The sequence below is a fragment of the Charadrius vociferus genome, unplaced genomic scaffold (assembly GCF_000708025.1).
Source record: "Charadrius vociferus isolate BGI_N301 unplaced genomic scaffold, ASM70802v2 scaffold335, whole genome shotgun sequence".
NCBI lineage: Eukaryota > Metazoa > Chordata > Aves > Charadriiformes > Charadriidae > Charadrius > Charadrius vociferus.
This window is the reverse complement of record NW_009648455.1, coordinates 506,209-525,444: the sequence shown is the minus strand read 5'-3', so window position 1 is coordinate 525,444 and position 19,236 is coordinate 506,209. Positions and strand designations below refer to the sequence as shown.

The 19,236-nt window shown below is 43.1% G+C and overlaps 1 protein-coding gene across 1 annotated transcript in view; it reads right to left on the bottom strand.

Annotated features, from left to right (window-relative positions):
* Window positions 1-18,475, bottom strand: part of LOC104286999 (calcium uptake protein 1, mitochondrial-like) — a gene marked incomplete at its 3' end in the record, with an annotated part of 61,759 nt that extends 43,284 nt beyond the window's left edge. Inside the window, exons 1-2 of the mRNA XM_009885648.1 lie at window positions 18,315-18,475; window positions 2,967-3,150 (exon numbers count right to left, since the gene is read on the bottom strand). Coding sequence (XP_009883950.1) covers window positions 2,967-3,150; window positions 18,315-18,475 — 345 coding nt within the window. The remainder of the gene's footprint in view (window positions 1-2,966; window positions 3,151-18,314) is intronic.
* Between the last annotated feature and the right edge of the window lie 761 nt (window positions 18,476-19,236).

The following is a 19,236-nucleotide window of genomic DNA, read 5'->3' as shown; positions in this document are numbered from 1 at the left end:
GAGAAAGATGAGCAAGTAATCACTATTGCTCTACAAGAGCAAAGCTGCTGTTGAGACAGTCAACGTTTATGCTAAGCCACAGGTTAAAGGGAAAAAAAATTAAATCCTGTGCAGACATGAAAATAAAGCTCTACATTAACATCTCAATTCACTTCCAGAGCATCACTGGGGCCTCCCTGACTGTGCAGCAGAACGGGAACTCTGGCAGTCCAGCTCCACTGCACGCATCTTCGCAGGGTAAATTAATTAATTAGGATTCATTTTCTTTGGGTTTCCTACTGTAATGCACACTAAAATGACGTCTTTGCATGACTAACACTCCTAAGGCAGCATACCTGCAGGACCCAGCAAACACTGCAAGCGGATCTTGATAAAGCAGTCCTACTGCTGCATGCAAACTCTTTTAGCAAATTAATTAACGTGTTAGCACACCCACATCATGTACTACTGCTCATTAGCCTTCAAACTATAAAAGCCCTTAAACAATCTTTTCCTTTCCTCCCTTATGCAGTCAGGACCTACACATTGCATAGGCTGCAAGACAACACGCGCCCTGGAACCAGCCGCACACGATCTCAGCCCCAGCAGATGCCAAGTGATTTATTTCAACTTCCTCTTCCCTGAATCACTACCCAAAATAGCAATGTCATGCCTAATTTATTATTTCACCACTAATCATCAACTTCATTAAAAGCAACATTGGGATAACAAACAAGTGTTAAACACGTTCAATTAAGCTTAATTTTTTTCCTCAAAGAAAACACCACATTATTTTCAGTTAATTATGGGAGGAGTTGGAAAGGGTTTTCACTGTGGGTTTTGTTGTTTGTTTTTTTAAAAGCATATAGAAGAGTCAGGAATTCCCTAGGTGCTACGCAATGGATTAGGGGAGCAGCACATCCTGGGAGCAGCCCCGATTTTGAGTCAGGAGCCAGGGCGCACCTTCCTCTGCCATCTGAGCCTGAAGCATTCAAACCTACCTCCTGAGATGACTCACTAGGGCAACTCCTGATCAAACACCAAGCCCACATGGAGCCGCTCAAACAAACACAGATCCCAGCGCCTGGGAGACTACCGGTTACAGCCTGCAGTAAACGAAGCAAAAGCAACACTAGCATTGAGGTCACAGAAGGGACATTTGGACTTAAGGATGGAGAAAAAAGGGTTTATGTTGGTGAAAGATCATGAGGTCTGTTTTAAGCTACTCTCCCTGCTGAAACTGCTGCTCCTGAGTTGAGCACCATAGGAGAAAGGAAGGCTGTGGACTGAGAAAGGATCCAGGCTGAACGTCGTTCCCATCAGACCTCTTGGTCACCCTCCACGCCTGGCTCATGTTTTGTTTGGCAAGCACAGCCACGTTCCTTCCTGCCTAGTATGGGAAGGAAAGAGCTGGTCAACATAGGCACGTCTCCTAACAACTGGAATAGAAGTCCTCGCTTGCCAACAAACCTTCTCTGGCTTCCCTAGCCAGAAACAACCAGCCATGTAAGACAAAAATCAATCATTACCTTCACTGTATCAACAAATGTTTTTTTAAAAATAAGAGCGTGGATGAAGGTGGATCATTTCTTTGCTCTTTGCAACCTGCCTCCATCTGCTGACACTGGAAAAAATAACCCGCCTTTCTTGAGTGGTACTGACAAGAGCCGAAGTTTTGCTGAAGCTGTCAGTCTCCCTGACACTCAGTTGCCAAGAAAGTTAGCAGAAGCTGAGAACCCAAATTCCTGGACAATTCTTAATATCTCAACATAGTATCTTACAACAAAGCTTCGCTGAGCTGCCACGAGCATGTCACAACAGGGAAAGTCTGGAGTCCCAAATAGCACAAGGCACTTGAAGTTTCAAGTTGTGCAACTTACTCTAACCAAGAGCAGACTATGATTCAGCAACTTCAAACAAAACAGCTTTTTTTTTTAATGAAAAGCTGTTAAGCCACTATATACAACCATCCACAATTTAACAGCTAATGAGATGCAGCCTCCAGGATACATACTTAAAAATAATTATCAGAAGCAAATCATATAGAAAGGATTGTGAAGAGCATATACTCCCGGTTCTCCTCTTTGGCACTGCGAAGATATTAAATCATCAAACACAGGCCAATAAAACCAACATCCAGACAGGTTTAAAAAATAAAATACTGCTGTCTGCCAACTCTCAGTTACAGGACTCTCCATCAGACCAAATTGTACATCTTGTAATAACAGAGGTTACAGATAGTACCAAACTAGTTGTCTGACAGTTCTGAGGAGCCCAAAGCTCTCAGGATTGCCCAACAGTGAAGGCAGGTCACAAATTGACAATAAAATTCGCCACTCAAGCTTTCCTCCTCTCGAAAAGGTGCCCGATATGAAGATTAAATAGGCATAAGCATCAAGAGAGACAGGACTAACTGTGAATAGCAAGTGAGGCTGTATTTCAACCACCATGTTTACATGGAATAATTAGAGGAAAAATTAAACTACACCTCTCCTATAGCCCTCCCTCCCACACTCATCCTCTTCTACTTCCTACATACACTGCCCATTTGCCTGTGAACACACACAAATGGACAGATTCACACAGAGACACATGCTGGATGCCCGTGATGGTTTTAAAGACCTTGCACTGATTCCCTACTTTGCATGCACCATCCTAACAGCGATCAAGGCAGGAAGCCTTGATTTCTCAGGGAGCCACTTCTTGGACATCCAACTGGAGATGGGAACAGAGGTCTCCATTTCAGAGGATCAGTATACTGTGCTTTCCAAATCAACAAGTTCCAACCTAAAGAAACTCAAGGTATCATGCCAAGAAAGGCAGCTCCCAAAACACCAAGGTCCCTTACAAAATAAAGAGAAGTACTGAGCAAAAGTCAGACTCCACACACACACTGTACCACAACCTGAATAAAGTGTTCTGCAAGTTTTCTCCCTTTTTCCACTGCAGCACAACAGCTGCATGTTTAACGTGCCCAAGTTTGGTACCTTCCGGTCCCTGAACCCAGAACGCTTCTTCTTCTTCCCTTCTGGCTGAGCTTCCTCATCTCCTGATGCAACGGCCTTTCTACCCTCACTGCCGCTGTTCTCCTCTTCCTCCTCGTGCTTCACCTTCTCGCTTGGCTCTGTCCTTGGATCATGTTTTACAGAGGACGAATCTTCTGCGTAGGCCCTGTACAAGGGAACACAAAAACACCAGTTCAGGAAATTATTGAGAGGGTTGCTAAGGCTATAAAGATGGTCCTGCAAAGCTCTCCCTGAATGAAACACTTGTTACAGTTCAGCATGGAGGACTGCAAAGCAAAAGCAAAGAAGTGATCGGTCTCCTTGGAATACTGTCTGCTTTTCCCTGCGGTGATCAAATTTCCACCTCCCCACCCAAAACCCCCAAACTAATAACCACAGTAAATTTTCCCAATCTGAGAACACCAGAGCGAATCACTCCACGAATTATCATGCCCTCTCCAAAAACTACACCTGCAAGAAAGATTGGGAAAGGCATACCATAGCTCCTCTAGCTCTAAATGCCACCCCCGCCCACCCCAAAAAGATTTATAAGAAGTGATAGAAATGTGTTTTGCCATCAGCACTGCAGGATTCAGGCAGAATAGCCTCTTTGTTTCAGCACAACTGATCTATTTTCTATCTCCAGCAGGTGACAGGCTGTTTTATTTCCCTCTTCCACCAATGACTCTTCTAAACTCCAGTGCCACAGGATTTGTGACAACACAAACTGGAGTTGTTTATCCTCAGGCTGGAAATACAACTCTGGTACAGCAAGGGATCGGATCTGGTTTGTAGACCAAGACTCAACACCAAAAACTGCTCAACCTGTTTAAGTAGTAAACAACTTGCAGAGTTGCAACCGGCAATAGGGCAGTTAAATAAAAAGCAGGATAAATCCCTAAGCCAAACAATGCTATGGCTTTCCTATGCTTTGCTTGTAAAGCGGTTTATAACCAGACAGAGCTCAGACCACATTAACATCAGTTAAATTATAATCTCTAAGGGTACATTTACATGTGACAAGCAACAAAGAATAGTTTGACAACATTATTTCTCTTTCTAAAGAGCTCAAACAGCTCAGGTAAACATCCCAGCCTGCCTGTAACTTGAGTGAAACCGCCTTTCCTTTGCATTCCTGGTGATTTATTTGGGATTAATCAGAGGGTACAGGGCTCACACACAGTTAGCCAGCAGACTTCAGGTGAAGGCTGGTATTTTGGTACTCCCTGTAACTATGAATGTGGTCATTTACAGCTGTGTGAGTTTATTCAAAATGGGCTGACTTGGGGGAAAACCAAAAACAAACCAAGATTTTTTTTTATTTTTTTTTTTTTTTTTAAGTCTCCCAAGCTCTAAGCAAATGTCCACACATATTTCATCCTACCAGTTTCCTGGAAAACACAGATGTGGTATGTAAAATTAACAGAGAAGAGTCTGTGCCTGTCTCCCCAGCAATACACAGCTTTGCAGCAATCTCAGCGCATCATCTTCCTAGAAGAAGAAATGAGGATAGGTGTTCCTTCAATTAATTTAAATGCTACCAAAATAAAAGACAACGCACTCCTTATAAGCATCCAATAATTCACTAACAGTCACAGTACAGGATAGATGTGGGAGGGCTAAAGAACTCAAATCCTTCCACAGTACTGGTGGGAAGCAAAAACTTTATTATTCTAGAATAAACACCCAAAAAGCATACTTAAGAATAGAGTGAATCATGACGAAAGCAAACTGTGTCATACTGTGACAACTACTTCAGCAAAGTACTGAAGGTACTTGAACAACCACCAAGATCCCAGCATGGCTTTGAAATGCAATAACCCACGGCACTACGGCTGGGTTAAAGCAGTTCAGAGGTTTCAGGTCCATGCTGGGACAGAATACAACTCCGCTGCAAGGGTTTGATTTAATAAAATACACAAGTGCTTGGTGAAGAGCAGTACTAAGGCCTTTTCACGCCAAATGGAGACCAAAGTACCAGCCTTTCCTTTCTGAAAAGGTCCTGAGCTTTATTTGCCAATACATTTAGATTAAACATTAGGAAGAAGTTTTTTACTTTAAGGGTGGTAAGGCACTGGCACAGGTTGTCCAGAGAGGTTGTTGAGGCCCCATCCCTGGAGGTGTTCAAGGCCAGGCTGGACGTGGCCTTGGGCAACCTGGTCTAGTGGGAGGTGTCCCTACCTACAGCAGGGGGGTTGGAACTCCATCTTCAAGGCCCCTTCCAACCTAAGCCATTCTACGATCCTATATTTTCTTAAGTCCTATAGCAAAACACCATCTTTAAGTCCCCCACTGAACCAAACTTTCAGAGATAGAATCCGAGTCCTCCACGAGCATCTTAAGATAAGGAAATTATTTCCCCAGAAGAGCCAGGCAGCTGATCTGTCTCTTGGAGCGTGAAGTCCACCCTGGCACCTCTCCTGAAGCCTTTCCTGAAAGTTTAAATCAGCACTGGCACATCCTTGCGGAGTTGTGGTTTTGGCTGATACACAGTTTGCTAGAATAAGCTGTTGCCAGCTGAGGCTACCCCAGCAGCGCTGACAAGGAAAGCCCTCGTACAGGCAGGACACCAGCCTTAAGTAGCTCTGAGCGAATGTCTTGGGAAAAGGTCCTGGGGATGGAAAAGCAGTTGAAAATTGATTGCTTAGCGACACAACCAACCTAGTCTGTATGGAACATGTCAGAGAAGAGCTGTATCAGTAAAGATTTGCTCCTGTAATACTTGACTGACATCTAGCAAAGCAGGGAAGGGATAGATGAAATTCACAATCAAACATTTTCAGCAAATCCTACGCATTCCTTCAATCCATCATGCTGTCAAGCCAGTTGGCTACAGCAACACAGACGTAGGCAGTTTGAATACAGTCGGTTTTTTTCCCCCCCTCTAGTTTATCCAGGTAATTAACCCCGCTCTACAGTTAGACCACCTTCCCAGAGTACAAGCAAAATGAGCTATGAGAATAAAAGCAGAGTTTGTAGTCTGCTTCTCAAGCAAGGTTTTAAACAGTACCTGCTATTCCACACCTCCACACCACAGTCCAAACTACTCACTGAATTAACCATTGAGTGATCTGCTCTCTATGTACATCTACTACTGTGTATTTTACATCCTGCACAACCATCCTCTGTTGAAATTCTTGGCTTCCAACACGTGCAACTTCCATACTGCACCCGCATAAAGGAGTCTTTCAATGTCAGAGTACAGCTGGAAAAACCCCATAGCTCCAGAAATATCCACCCTGCTGGACTGCCATCAGCAAGCGAAGACTCTCCACCTCCTTTTTTGATGAGACTGACTTTCCAACGGCATGCCTGTTACTACAGCTTCTGCACAAAAGGGAAATGAAAATACAAAGACTCCCTTCACTGTGTGCCAAGACTAGCTGCCTGCCTCTCCACAGAACCTGCCTGCCTGCCCTGGAACCTAGCTGCCCTGCTTCAGCCCTCCCAGCCTCTTCAAGGTTGGTCCCGTCCTCCCACCCCAATGAACTTAATTTTGGGGTAAAGACTGTATTTCCCACCTACTTAGTAATCTCTTCCTTTAATCCTTGGAGCAAGTCAACAAACAAGCATACTATTACGCTCATCATCCCCAAAGAAAACTACCTAGCTAACACAGAAGACTGCTCAATGCTAAATTCCCACTTAGCAAATCATTCTTTGAGAAAACCAAGCCCGTGCAACCATAGGACACACATCCATGAATGATCTCAGGACTCACACTAAGCATTGGCAGGAATAGTCCACAGTTGCAGGTTTTCCAATTAAAGAAATCACAATCCCTCCCTTAAATGTATTTTTCTTCATCTTTGAGAGGCAGAAGCAGAACAGCGTGTTAAAAGAACACAGCTTCGTGCCAGAGACAACAGTGCTCAGTTATTCTAATCCTGAAGGCAGTAGAAAATTACTTATCTATCAGATGCTATTTAGTCTCACAAGGAAACATAGGAGATCTAACCAGAAGTTGGGTACTTGGGAGTCAGCAAAGACCTTGCCACCAAAAAAAGAACAGGGAGAGGAATTCTGCCTGACAGATGTGGTTTTCAGTCAAATAGAGTCGCCACTCTCCTTGCATGCAAACATCTGGAGACATCCAAGTGAGGTTTAAAAGCCACTTAAAACTTCAGGCTTTCATATTGAAATGCAAAAGCAAGCTTGGACAGAAGATTCATAAAAATAGGCAACCTCCAGGGATGGGAAGTACTTTAAGTAAGGAGCTCTGTCTCATCCTCAGGTCAACCATGTTCAGCAACTAAATTAGTTAGCTGAAACTTTAATAAGAAATTAACCAGAAATGATGAAGATTCACAGCCCAGTTCTTCAGGATGTCACCCCACTCACAGGACTTATTTCTTTGCTTCCTGCCTCATTTTTCACAGTACTTGACACTGATGTGAATTACCACAATGAATTTGTGGCAAGAACTGCAATGAACACACCAAAATTAAGACAGATTCCAGAGATGAACGTGAACAATTAGACTGAGGAGACAGCTCTGGATACCAGCCATAACATAAAATAGGTCCAAGAACATAAGGAGACAGCTGCATAGTCTGTGGGATGTGCATGTCCTTCCTTCCACCCCAGCCAGCAGCCCGAGTGTCCCCACAGACAGAACCTTCAGCCACCAATGGTGCACTCCAAGGAAGAGCTGGACCAGCCAGAGAAGATCTGACAGGGAGCAGCAGCAATGGTTAAGGGTCCGGAACGCACTGTGGGAAAAACTGACCTATGTTAGTCAGACTGCTATAAGAAAAAAAAAAAAAAAAAAGGTGAGATAACTGTAATTTATATAAAACAGCTGCTGCGGTACTGTTCTCTTGATCCATCAAGGACAGGACAAGATGCAGGACATGTGCTTAAGGACACACAAGGGAAGAGACTTACACACCTGGGAAAGAAGAAGCCTGAGCATACATACATATACAAACACAGAAAACATTTAATGTTAAGGACAGGGGAACACTGCAATCAGCTGCCGGGGAGGATTTATTCCATCACTTGCTCTCTCCATCACCAGCAAATTGCTAAAAATAGGTGAGACAGCTGCCTGTCAGGACTAGCTTGGAGGCACCCAGTGCTGCCTTGGCAGCAGACTAGATGATTTCTCACGCTCCCTCCCACTCTCCTCTGCCACAGCCCGGTTTAGGCACCAGCACGTGGGCACAGACAGACAGGCCAGAGCGTGAGGACCTCTACTTCAAACCACTTGAAGGAGACTGCTCTGAAGAAGATGAACCTGAACGGTTTTAGGTCCATCTCGCCAACTACCTTGGATCATGTAGGATAACATGCCGCTCCTTAGAGATAACTCCCTGATATCCTGCAGTGGAAAACAATTGCTTCACAAAGGCCATCAACCCTAGTGACACACACTGGAGGCATCCTACTGATTTTACCCTAATATCCTGGGAAACTATAAATCTGTTAATTTCTTAATCCAGGAGACGCTGCTTACATTTCCAAACAGAGCTCACACCAAGTGGGGTACAAGTCCGTACCCCGAGGTGCAGCCCTGACAGATGCATGCAGCTGTGACTCTGTTAACATCTGCCACGCACAGAGTCGCCAGCCTGTGCTCCTCACCCCCAAACATGCTTGAACTTCTCTCTTGATCTGAACTGCACTTTGAAGGCTGACAGGCTTGATAGCTTCTTTTTTTTCCCCCCGAGAAAACAGCAGTTGCTTTCAGTCACAGCTGCAACTCCCCTTGTATTTGCTCCTGGGCACACAGGGAAGGTAACTGAACAAACCAGCGAGGCTGACAGAGATAGCAAGAAACACTAGGTAGGATGACCACATGAACCCAGTAAGATCACAGCTGGCATCCTATTCTCCATCCCTTGTCCCCCAACGAGACAGCAAGCTCATCACCCTTCACCACTGTCACTCACCGGCATTTGTTTTCAAGAAAAAAATACCTTAGGCTGGGAGAGTGAGGGAGGCAAAGCAGAGACTCTGATGCTACATGTTTTTTAAGGTGCCGTCAATAAACACAGAAAGTCTTCCCCTCCCCCTTTGTTTTATTATTTCTTTTTACAATACTCTCGGGTTTGTATGAGCCTGGCTTTATCTGTCTGAAATTATGAGCCAGATCACCGGATACAAATAAGTCTGACTTAGAATGACAACTACCAGCTGCTGAAGATTGTTTCATTGGGTATTCAAAGCTCACACTCAAGGGTGAGAAGGGTGCTGTAACTGTTAAAAAAACACAGGTGAAAAAACCTCACAACTTCAGTTCAGAAGAAAGCAAGCCCTGTGGAAATAAGGAAACGGAAAAGATGGGAAGAGGAAGCTACATGTACTCCATGTAAATTGAAAGCTACATACTGTAGAAAATTGATAAGGGACATGGAAGCACCTAAGGAGGAGTAAATGACCAAGAGAACTCGGACAACGAAAACTTTGTGTTGTCAAAAACAACAAGGAGTGTGTAATAAATTGAGATTGTTTACTCTGTTTTTGCAAGTGACAGAACTATGTATTTCCAAGTGAACACTTACTCTGTTTACAATGCTTTATGTTTTATATATTCTGATCTTCTCAAGAGAGACCACAGACAGACTCTCACCACTTGAATGGCCTATATAACACAGCAACACTACAGGTACGTATTTTCTACTCAGGTCTTTATAAAAGCTTTCTGCAGAAGTCTGAGGTTTAGTTTTAATAACAGTTGGCTGAGAGTCTCTGCCCAAGTGCTGTTGATATTCAGTAAACCTTAACTCATAGCTATTAATATTTGAAAAAGAATAAAACAGGGCAATAGGTGTTATCACAGACCTGTTATTTAGACAAAGACTGACGTTGGATGGAGGAGACAAGATGATTTTGGGTTTCTAATTAAAGGAGAGTAAAGAATAATTTCATGACAGTCAACAAAGGGCTATGGAAAATAAGTCTTATGCTAAATATACGTTGTTTCTTGATGAGATACCAGTGCTGTTGATAATTGCAGTAGCATTCACTTAATAAATGCAAGTTCTCACACTGTATTATTCCACTTGCCACTAAATGATATTGTGATTAATAAGGCAGAGCAACACGAACATCAACACAAAACATTCAGTGGATTAAAAACTGGTTAACAACATGCTTCAAGATATAAGCATTTCATCATCAACGAGTGGCTGAGCTTCTCCCAAGCCCTGACAAGGGTAAGTTCCTGGCCCTATGCCACCTCTTTTATTAATGAGCTAGAGGATAAAGTCCCTGGGTCCTCTGCTATCTAGCAGTAAAGACTCAGAGAGCACTGGAAAGCACGGTCTTGCTTGCTCGGTAAGCTGAGCACAAGCAAGCACACAATACCCATCAAGATGGTTGAAGAGGGAGAGGAATATCTAAGCACAAAGAACACAGACGCGTGTGTGACTAGTTTTCATCCATACTAGACGTTAATGCCTGTGAAAGCTACTTTGGGCTTTAGTGGATTTTTCATTTGATCATAACTCCTGGTGAATCATCGCAGTCTTAAGGACAAACGCAAACCTTGTACGTACAAGTACAGGAATCCGAAATCAAGTCTAAAAATTAAATAATGCTCCTGGTTTGGCACCAATGCAGCCCTCCTAGGCTACTGTGCTCAGACTCTTCAGCTTCTTAGCATCTTTTTTCTCTAAATCCTACCCAAGCAAAAGCTACAAATTAAATATTTAGTATTTAATTACTAAGTTTTACAGAGTCAGAGAACTTACTCTTCCCGGGCTAAGATAAAGGAACAAATGATCATTGCCTGCATTCCTGGTAGAGGAGCAAGCTGGAAAGCTCTGTAACCTAATGACAAAACCAAGAAATGCCTGAAAGTAGGCAGTAGCGTACACTGAGGCCAAGAATAAGACAGAGCCTTGTTCACAGTGCAGATAATTAACAATTCCCCTGATGTACCGATTCTCTTCCCCCAATGGTTTCTAAAAAAATCAAGATTAAGTGGGCTCCTCCCACTGAAGCAGGTGGAGATAAGCTCTAGCTCAAGCAGAGCTTAGCCAAGGCAAGCAGTCATTCTGGGAAGTTGTCTATGTCTATGTGCACCTTCAGCAATCAAGGAGTTAAATTGCACTGAAGCACTATTCGCTTACCACACACATTATACACATCAAGCATGTATGTGTGTGTATGTATACACATCAAATATCAACTAACAAAAAACTGATGTGAATTGCAACTTACAATATTTATTTCCTCAAAGTGCCTTGAAAATATTTAGTTTCTCTGCAAGGACAGACAAATCAAGTCTCTATACTAATATAAAATGTGAACACACATTCGTTAACCCAAAAGACCCTATTTTCCACCTAGTTTAACTAGCCTGTATCTATAATTAAGCAATGTGAAGAACTTTTAAGAGAGCGCAGCCCCAGCACCCAGTTACCTCGCAGAGAAGGACCATGAATTCTCATCAGCATCTGCTCCCTTTCCCAGACCATCCGCAATAACGCAACAAGCCATTAAGTGAAGATGTGCTACAACATTCATCACTGCAGCATCTGGTTTTGTTGTGCAAACTACAGGCTCAGTCCTGCCAGGCAGTAAGAAACGCGTGAGCCTATTCACGTGCATAGAGCAAAGCAGATGTTTCCACACCAGAGCATTTTATAGGCTCCCAACAAGCAGTGTTTGTCTACCTGACCGTGCTATCCGATCCATCTTCATTTCCACTGAACACAAGAGAGCCAATGTAGATCTACGATAAGCAGTGCTGCCAGAAGACTGAAGTTATACAAAATAATTCTCTAGAAATAGAGAGGAACCTGAGCAGGTCAGTGGGGAAGAAGAAAGGAAGATTGCTCCAAGCATCTGGCCACCAACTCTCACAGCTAAAACATGCGAGATGGAGTTGTTTAAATTCAGGGAACATCTTATTACTTTGGGTATCCAAAGGAGAGTAAAACCTTTAATTGACTTATGGGAAAGGGTATGTGGGCTACAAAATCCTTTGGGGGGGAGGGGGGTAGAACGAGATCCCTTCAGATATCTTAATTCCCATGAAACCTGGTCTTTAGCTAAAAGCATACAGCAGGGGAGGATTACGGGAGGGCAATCAGAAACAGGGCTAACACATCACAGCTTTCAGGCCATACTGCTATTCACAACTGGAAGACCAGAAGTCATTCCTGGCATCACTTTTTGCTCTCCAGCCTGAGATGCATTCACATCGCAGCATGCTTCTGAGAATTTGGCCTCATGCTCTTGGGAAAAAAGTCTCAACAAATTCAGCTGCAAGTCGAGGAGGGAGCAATTCCCTGCCACATCTATATTAATACCAATTAAAAACTGTTCCGTTCCAACATGAACTCTAGGGTATTTAATAGCATTATTCCCTTCCCAGCCAGTACCTCATGCAATCCCTCAGCTGTTTTGGCAGACTGAAAACAGATGGGCTGCATCACATTAAACAAAGGCTCCTCAACCTCACAGGTCTTTTTGTTCTCTTCAGCTGGCCCCACATAGACATCAAAACAAACAAAAAAAAAAAAAGCATATAGCTTCCACCAGCAACTCTCAGCAACAGCCAGCTGTGGGAGACAGCTGAAGCTGTAGAAGCTTACCAAAGTAAAAAGCGATAAAAAACCCCAAGGTTAGGCTAACTTCTCTTTTAAAGCCTTAATTAATGAAGGTCATGCTCATTCCTAGTTTTCTCCCTTGCTTCTTCCCCACAGATCCAACCTTTAGCACAGCCCAGAAGGCAGCTGGGCCATCGCGGGGTGGTAGGACTCTGGACAACACAAGAAAGACAGTGTGACAAGACTAGACCCTAAAGGGGTGACACTCGATGACTGCATTGGTGCTTCACTTTCAAATCAGGAACTAATCAAAACTAAGTGATATTTACAGGTTCTGGGCTGCTTCTACTGAGCCAGGAAATTATTCCCCTTGCTCCACTCCTAAATGATGTAGCTCCTTGAAGAGATGTTGCTTTCCAGATAGCTACTGGAGGACAGCCAACACGCTCTTGGGGATGAGGGCAAGGTGAGCAGGGATTTTTAGTTATTCGGTGCAACGGGGAGGCAGCAGGTGTGAACCTGGCCACCAGAGGGCACTCGTATTTTTACAAAGGGATTAAAAAGCACTATTTCCAGTGACATTAAAGACCCAGGGTTCAAACAATGCTTATCCTGTTAAAAGACAGAATCTAAAGTATAGTCTCCATGAAGTCGCAGCAAACCAAGACGATTCAAGAAGCAGTTTCCTGTGTTGCTGCCTGGCTTCTCTGCACAAATCCCAGCTCTGCTTTGTTGTGCAACATTTAAATAAGATATTATGAACATGCACTGATCAAACTCCAGGGCTCTGCCGGCTTAGGACAATACCTGTGCTTTACGCTCTGCAGGTCAGCTGAGGTCACTCCCCCCCAGGGCAGTACAGGTGCTTTCCTACTTGACTCCAGTTTTGACTTTGGCTCATTCTCCGGCATCAGATTCTTTGCTTCCCCTGATGCTTATGGGTAAAAATAATACGAAGCCAAAAGCCACCTGAAAGGACACAGTGCTCTTTCAAGACACCACTCATAGATCAATGTGTCTTCAAGCCTTAGGAGAAAGCCCTCAGCACAGCAATCCCAAGGATAGTCTCTTAAGTCTGTCACCTCTCAAAGAATTAAAAAAAATGGAGCAGAGCTCTCAAAATAAAAATAACCTAACATGGATAATACCTACTTTTTTTGTCATTTCTCTCCTGCATCAGGTTAAGTAGTACCTGACACATCTACAGCTATAAAACAGGTTTCTCCTCTCTTGACTATGACTTATGTGGTTTCCTTTGTTTTATTAGAACAAAGAATTTTAAAGTCTCAGTTTCAACTGGCATATTTCCAGCCATTAAAAATGTATTCTAAGCAAATTATTCTAAAGCCCTTAAGACACTGATGCAAAAAAGTAATGCATTCTTAAACAGAGTTAGCCAAGGGCTGATCTAGGCCACAAAATGAATTCCAGAAGCGCTGATGGAGAAAAGCCAAACACAAAAAGCAGTGAAGGTCAGCAGAGCAAGGAAGACGAAGGGTCTTTCTTACAGAGGATCTTCCAGTAAAGCAACTGGGCACTCGATACAGGATAGCGAAAGAAGAAGAGGGCAGAGGAAGAGAGGAAGAAATGGTAAAGATGGAATAAAAACTACAGAAGTGGCAGTCAGCATGTAAACAGCTCAGCTCGCTAGTGAGAAGTGGAGCCTGAAAAAAGAAGAGCTTATAACAGAATGAGAATATACCACCAGGGCTGGGAGATGGGTATCTCAAGCTTAATCGCTTCAGCTTATGCACAGGATGGGGCAAAGGCAGAGGAGCACAGAATACGGCCAAGAGGATGCAGCAAAATAAGACTGGGTACTGCGTTAGACACAGACACACCGGTAGCAAAGGATCTTGTTGTTAAGCAACTTTCAGAGCAACACAGATGTTTTGCCCTTATTCTTACCACTAATATATTTGCAGAAGGTTAAGAAATTAAGCATAACTAAATACCTCCAGTCAATCAGGAAAAGCACTGGGGTAAGACTCTGCTTACAGAGGTTCCTTCTGTGCTCCCAAAGGGACATTTGATCCCTTATTTCATTCAATACAAGGTTGACTGAGTGACAAGCTTAACTTGGCATTTTGGTGCTTTCAGATGCCCACTGATTCAGTCAGGAAGTTTTGTGACATAAACAATCTATCTACGGCCATTAAATAACACTCCAAGTGGGTACTTGGAAGTACAACTATGGAATGCAACTCTTACACGAGTACCAGTAACGGAGTATTTTTATAAACATTAAGCCTGCCACAAACTGTGAGGCTCAGTATTTCTCCTATATTAATGCGTCATTTAGATTAGCCAATGACTGCACCCAGGTTTATTAATTAATTCCATTCATGATACCAATGCCCAGATACTTAATTGCTTCTGTTGCCAGTTGGAAATCCTCAGAGTTTAAGTTATTGCTTAGCAAGGGTAAACTTCATTAGTCTTCTAAAAGCTATTTGCATTGCTGAAGTATTCTTCACCGTGGCAGAAGAGAGCACCATTTTCTCCTCCTGTCGTATAATTATTTAGATGAGATATATTCCACCAAAAGCAGGCAGCAGGAGTTTCTGGAAGACAGCAAAGGCAACAGGACCAACCCTCACCTAGAACGGACAGCTACACAGAAGGCTACACACAGATGCTGATCAAACATGAAGATCCCCCCAACCTGCCTCTAATCTTAGGAAGACACAAAATAAGTCTTTCCCATCTCACATCATACAACCACTGGGGTTTTTTTATCTACATCTTTTCTACCCTTGACGTCTCCTCTACCTTTGTGTGGGCTTCCCAGCTCTGGCATCTGACGCTGCTCAAAGCGTATCTTACAGAATCAGTCTGAAATAACGCTGGTCAGAAACCACCTGAGAAGTCCTGTCTGTCTTCATGCTAAGTAATGGAAAGGGTAAATTCACATACAGGCACCGCTATATTAATCCCTTTTTGCAAGGTTCCTCAGCATCAGAAGTTCAAGAAATGTGTCTTGAAATGAAAAGGTTGGAATTTTTTTATTACTGATAAGAGATGTGGTGCTGCTTCCCACATGTCAGTCAAGAAAAGCTGGGGCATTTAGACAAGGCTCTAAATGACAAAAAGAAATACAAGTCAAAAACTCTTTTGGTTTTATTATTGCTCTTCCTTTAATTATGGTTCTTCCTCTTAACACCGCATCAACTCTCAGTTACCTAGCCCAAGAAGCCACATTTTTTCAATTGCTCCTTGATTCAGCCTATTACATCTTTAATGCCTTAACTGTAAAGAAAAATAATTCTAAGAAAACAAAAAGAGGAAGATGTCCTTCATGTTAAAAACTTCACTGACAGACTGCAGGAGAGCATCCCTTACCGCATTCCTTTCTCAAATGGCAACGGAGTATCCTGGCTTCATTGACAGACCACCCAAGGTTAAGCAGAATATTAGCAGACACACATTCCTCATTAGAGTCATCTGTCATTAAAGGGACAGTAATTCTTTGTGATGCTAAAAGAGCTACACTCAGGACCTGTTGGACCCCTCAGAGACTAACTGTGCAGCACAGAAGAGTTTCATAGCACAAGAAAAGCACGGTTGCTTCACTAACTGAAGGAAAACAAGCATCATCAGTCATCCCTACGACAGACTAACTGCACCAACAGAACTGGTTACACAAAGCACCTCCCTAACCTGCTTCCCATTTAAATACCACTCCAACATTTAATAAATCAAAGTCACTTACTACTAAGTATACATACTCAGAAGCATGCAGACATTTCTCTCTGTAGTGCATAAATTACATTTTCAGTGACACTTGGCATATTCGATCCCCATGACCTGGCTACATGGGTTACATATTTACCCTTTATTACTAGTTCATTATACATACTGCTACTTACTGTAATAATCCAGGATGTAACTACCTGAATAATCCAGGATGTCATTACAAACATTTTTTTTTTCACCTACGCTTAAACTCAACTAATCACTCAATTTTGTGAAAGACAAAAGGAAATTTGCAGTTTCTCATTCCTCAGTTATTTAAACACAATACCTATTTGAGAGTCTGTTTAAACTCCTACAGGTGTCAGTATGAAGTATTTTCTACACCGAACATATCAGTTTTGTTCCTCCTCTTATTCAACAGCTGTATGCCAAATAATTAAAGTAACACCTTAAGCCTGGATGTACATTTTACCTTTACAGACATTGTGGATTTATTTCATGGCTCATATAAGAAAGGAATACTTAAATATGTACAATTCTATTTAGTGCTTTATAAATTTATAAAAGACAGAGGACACAGAGCAAGGAAAGAAAAAAATAATATTAAAAACCACAGGAAACAAGTGTCTCCAGATTGATAAGGACTGGGGAGATCACAGACCAGGCTAGACCAAAGAAGCTGCTGTCTCCTTTATCTCATTTCTATCAGCACTCTCATTTGAGCAAGGTCAAGCCTGGCCAGAGTGCCAAGGAATAGCCAAGTATTCCAGGAGCCAAAAATCGCTCCCTGAAATCACTCCTGACCTAGCATTCCGCTTACCCTTAGTGGCTCTTTGCTGCAGGAAGCACCCTCCTCCTGATGAAAAGCAAAGCTAACAACCAGCAATTTGGCTGTTAAAAACAGAGGTGAATCTGCTGCAGGAGGGAGGTATTAACTCTGTGACTTTGGGAGAGCTTTACGTAGGACATGATGTTCTACCTACTTTACAATCACGCTGAGGATGTTTTAAATGGAAAACAACCCTGCTCACTTCCCTGCCTGAAAAGGGGCGTTATCCTGGCCATCCCCGCAGAGATGTTCAGGTCCAGCAGATAAAGAGGCACTACATAAGTGCAGATTATCAGCAAAACGTAGCATAAGACGACACTGTGCTGGATCACTCTGTTCTTCCTTTGCTTCAGCAACTCCTTTTAGCAGACATAAAGGTTTGACAGCTCTAGGAATAGCCAGAACAATTACCATCATCTTCCCCCTGTTACATTAAAACTAGAGCCTCCTAGCCACAACACAGGTCAGCGGAGACCCAGCAATAAATCACCTAAATACCGGAATAGAATTTAGACGGGTTTTTAGCGAATGCTTTATTTTCAGACTGTAATTGCAGCCACAAGCTTGAGTGACACCGCCAGTGCCCCGCTGCTTCCACATTTTGAGGGAAGATAAGAGAGTCCTTGATTTATTTCAAACACGGCACAGGCCCAGGGTTCAGTGAGGGCCACCTCAGGCAGGCACAAATACCCCCTTTCTCCTCACAGGTATGGAAAAAAGCTTTGAGCTTCATTGCTCAGAGTAGGTGTGCTCAGACTCTGGCCCTTAAAAACATCATGAGTCTTGTGTGCAGCTACCTTAACACCAAAAGATGCGACCGTCCCCTTGTGCTCCTCTGCTATGTTTCATATGCGAAGCAGTCAGAAGAACACAAAGAAAACCAGAGTAGCAGCCCCTGGCCAAGCATGCTGTCCCAAGCAGCCCTCCCAGAAGCTGAAAGCATGACATTTTCATCCAGGTTGGTAGAGTCAACAGATTTCTCTTTGCACAACACCACAGACATGTGTGGCATCACCACACAGGGGGAAGCCGGGAAGCAAATCCCATCAAGGGGAAACAGCTCATGCTGAGGGCAGCTACAGAGGAAAACTCTTCAGCCCTGAGCTTTTTCGCGTCTCTCTGGCTTCTCACCGCAGCAAAGAAGCTCCACAGGGAGTCAGCAACAGCCATTCCTTCCATGCGGCAGAAGCAGGACAAGCAATAATGCTTTGCAGATCTTAAACCCATCTGCAGGTACTTACCACAGGACTAAAGCAGCATGAAGCCTCAGGCAAAAAAGAAGGAAACCAAAATATGTATTACCTCTGCCAAAGGAATCTGGCGCTTGCTGTGGCTGCAGTCGTCCCTATGAAAGCTGCTGCCATGAGCCTACGCCTGGTCCTGGGGTGATGCGCTGTCCCATGGTAACGCCGCGAAACAGCAGACAGCCCTGCTGCAATGGGAAGAAATCGGAGGCGAAACATCCTGTTGAATAAGAAGAGCACATTAGTAAAACAACAAACTGTTTCCAGTTGTGGACTTTCACGCTGATCCTCAACCAGATGTTTGCTCGCATTTTTTTCCTAAAATAGGAAAGTTACAAAAAATAACTGGCACAGATGTTTATCAGCTGTTATGAAATAGGCATGTAACCTGTCTAAAAAATAGCAAATTATGAGTTTTACATACTGACATACACCTGGCTGACACACCTTGCTGTCACATCCCAACTACTTAGCTGCTTTTACAATGTTTTTCAAATTCCTCTTCAGCCTTTCGCCAGCACGCTTCATTAAGAGGAAATATTTGCACACTCCCGCTCAAATGCCAAGGCACAGAAGATGCAGGTAGATCTGAAAAGCAACTACAGCAAATAAGAGCCATTTGGCCAGAGGGAAAGACACAGCTGGATTTTAAAAGGCAAATTAAACAAAATAACAAGCAAACCAACCAAACAAAAAACCCAACGCAGTCATTTTAAATTTCCTTAAGAAAAACCCCCACTGTTACTAAATCACTTTTTTAGCTAGCCTGGAGCAAAAACATTTATATTCAACTTTAAGTAGAAGGCAAGTTTCAAAGTGTCAAAACTTGTAAAATACAGTCCATACCCCATTACACACACAACAGAGACAAATGGGAAACCAGAGCTACAAATCTAAACATTGTTACAACGGAGAAATCTAAACCGCAAAAGTGTCACCTCAAAAATGTCACCTCGTCACACACACCAGCTACAGGAGAC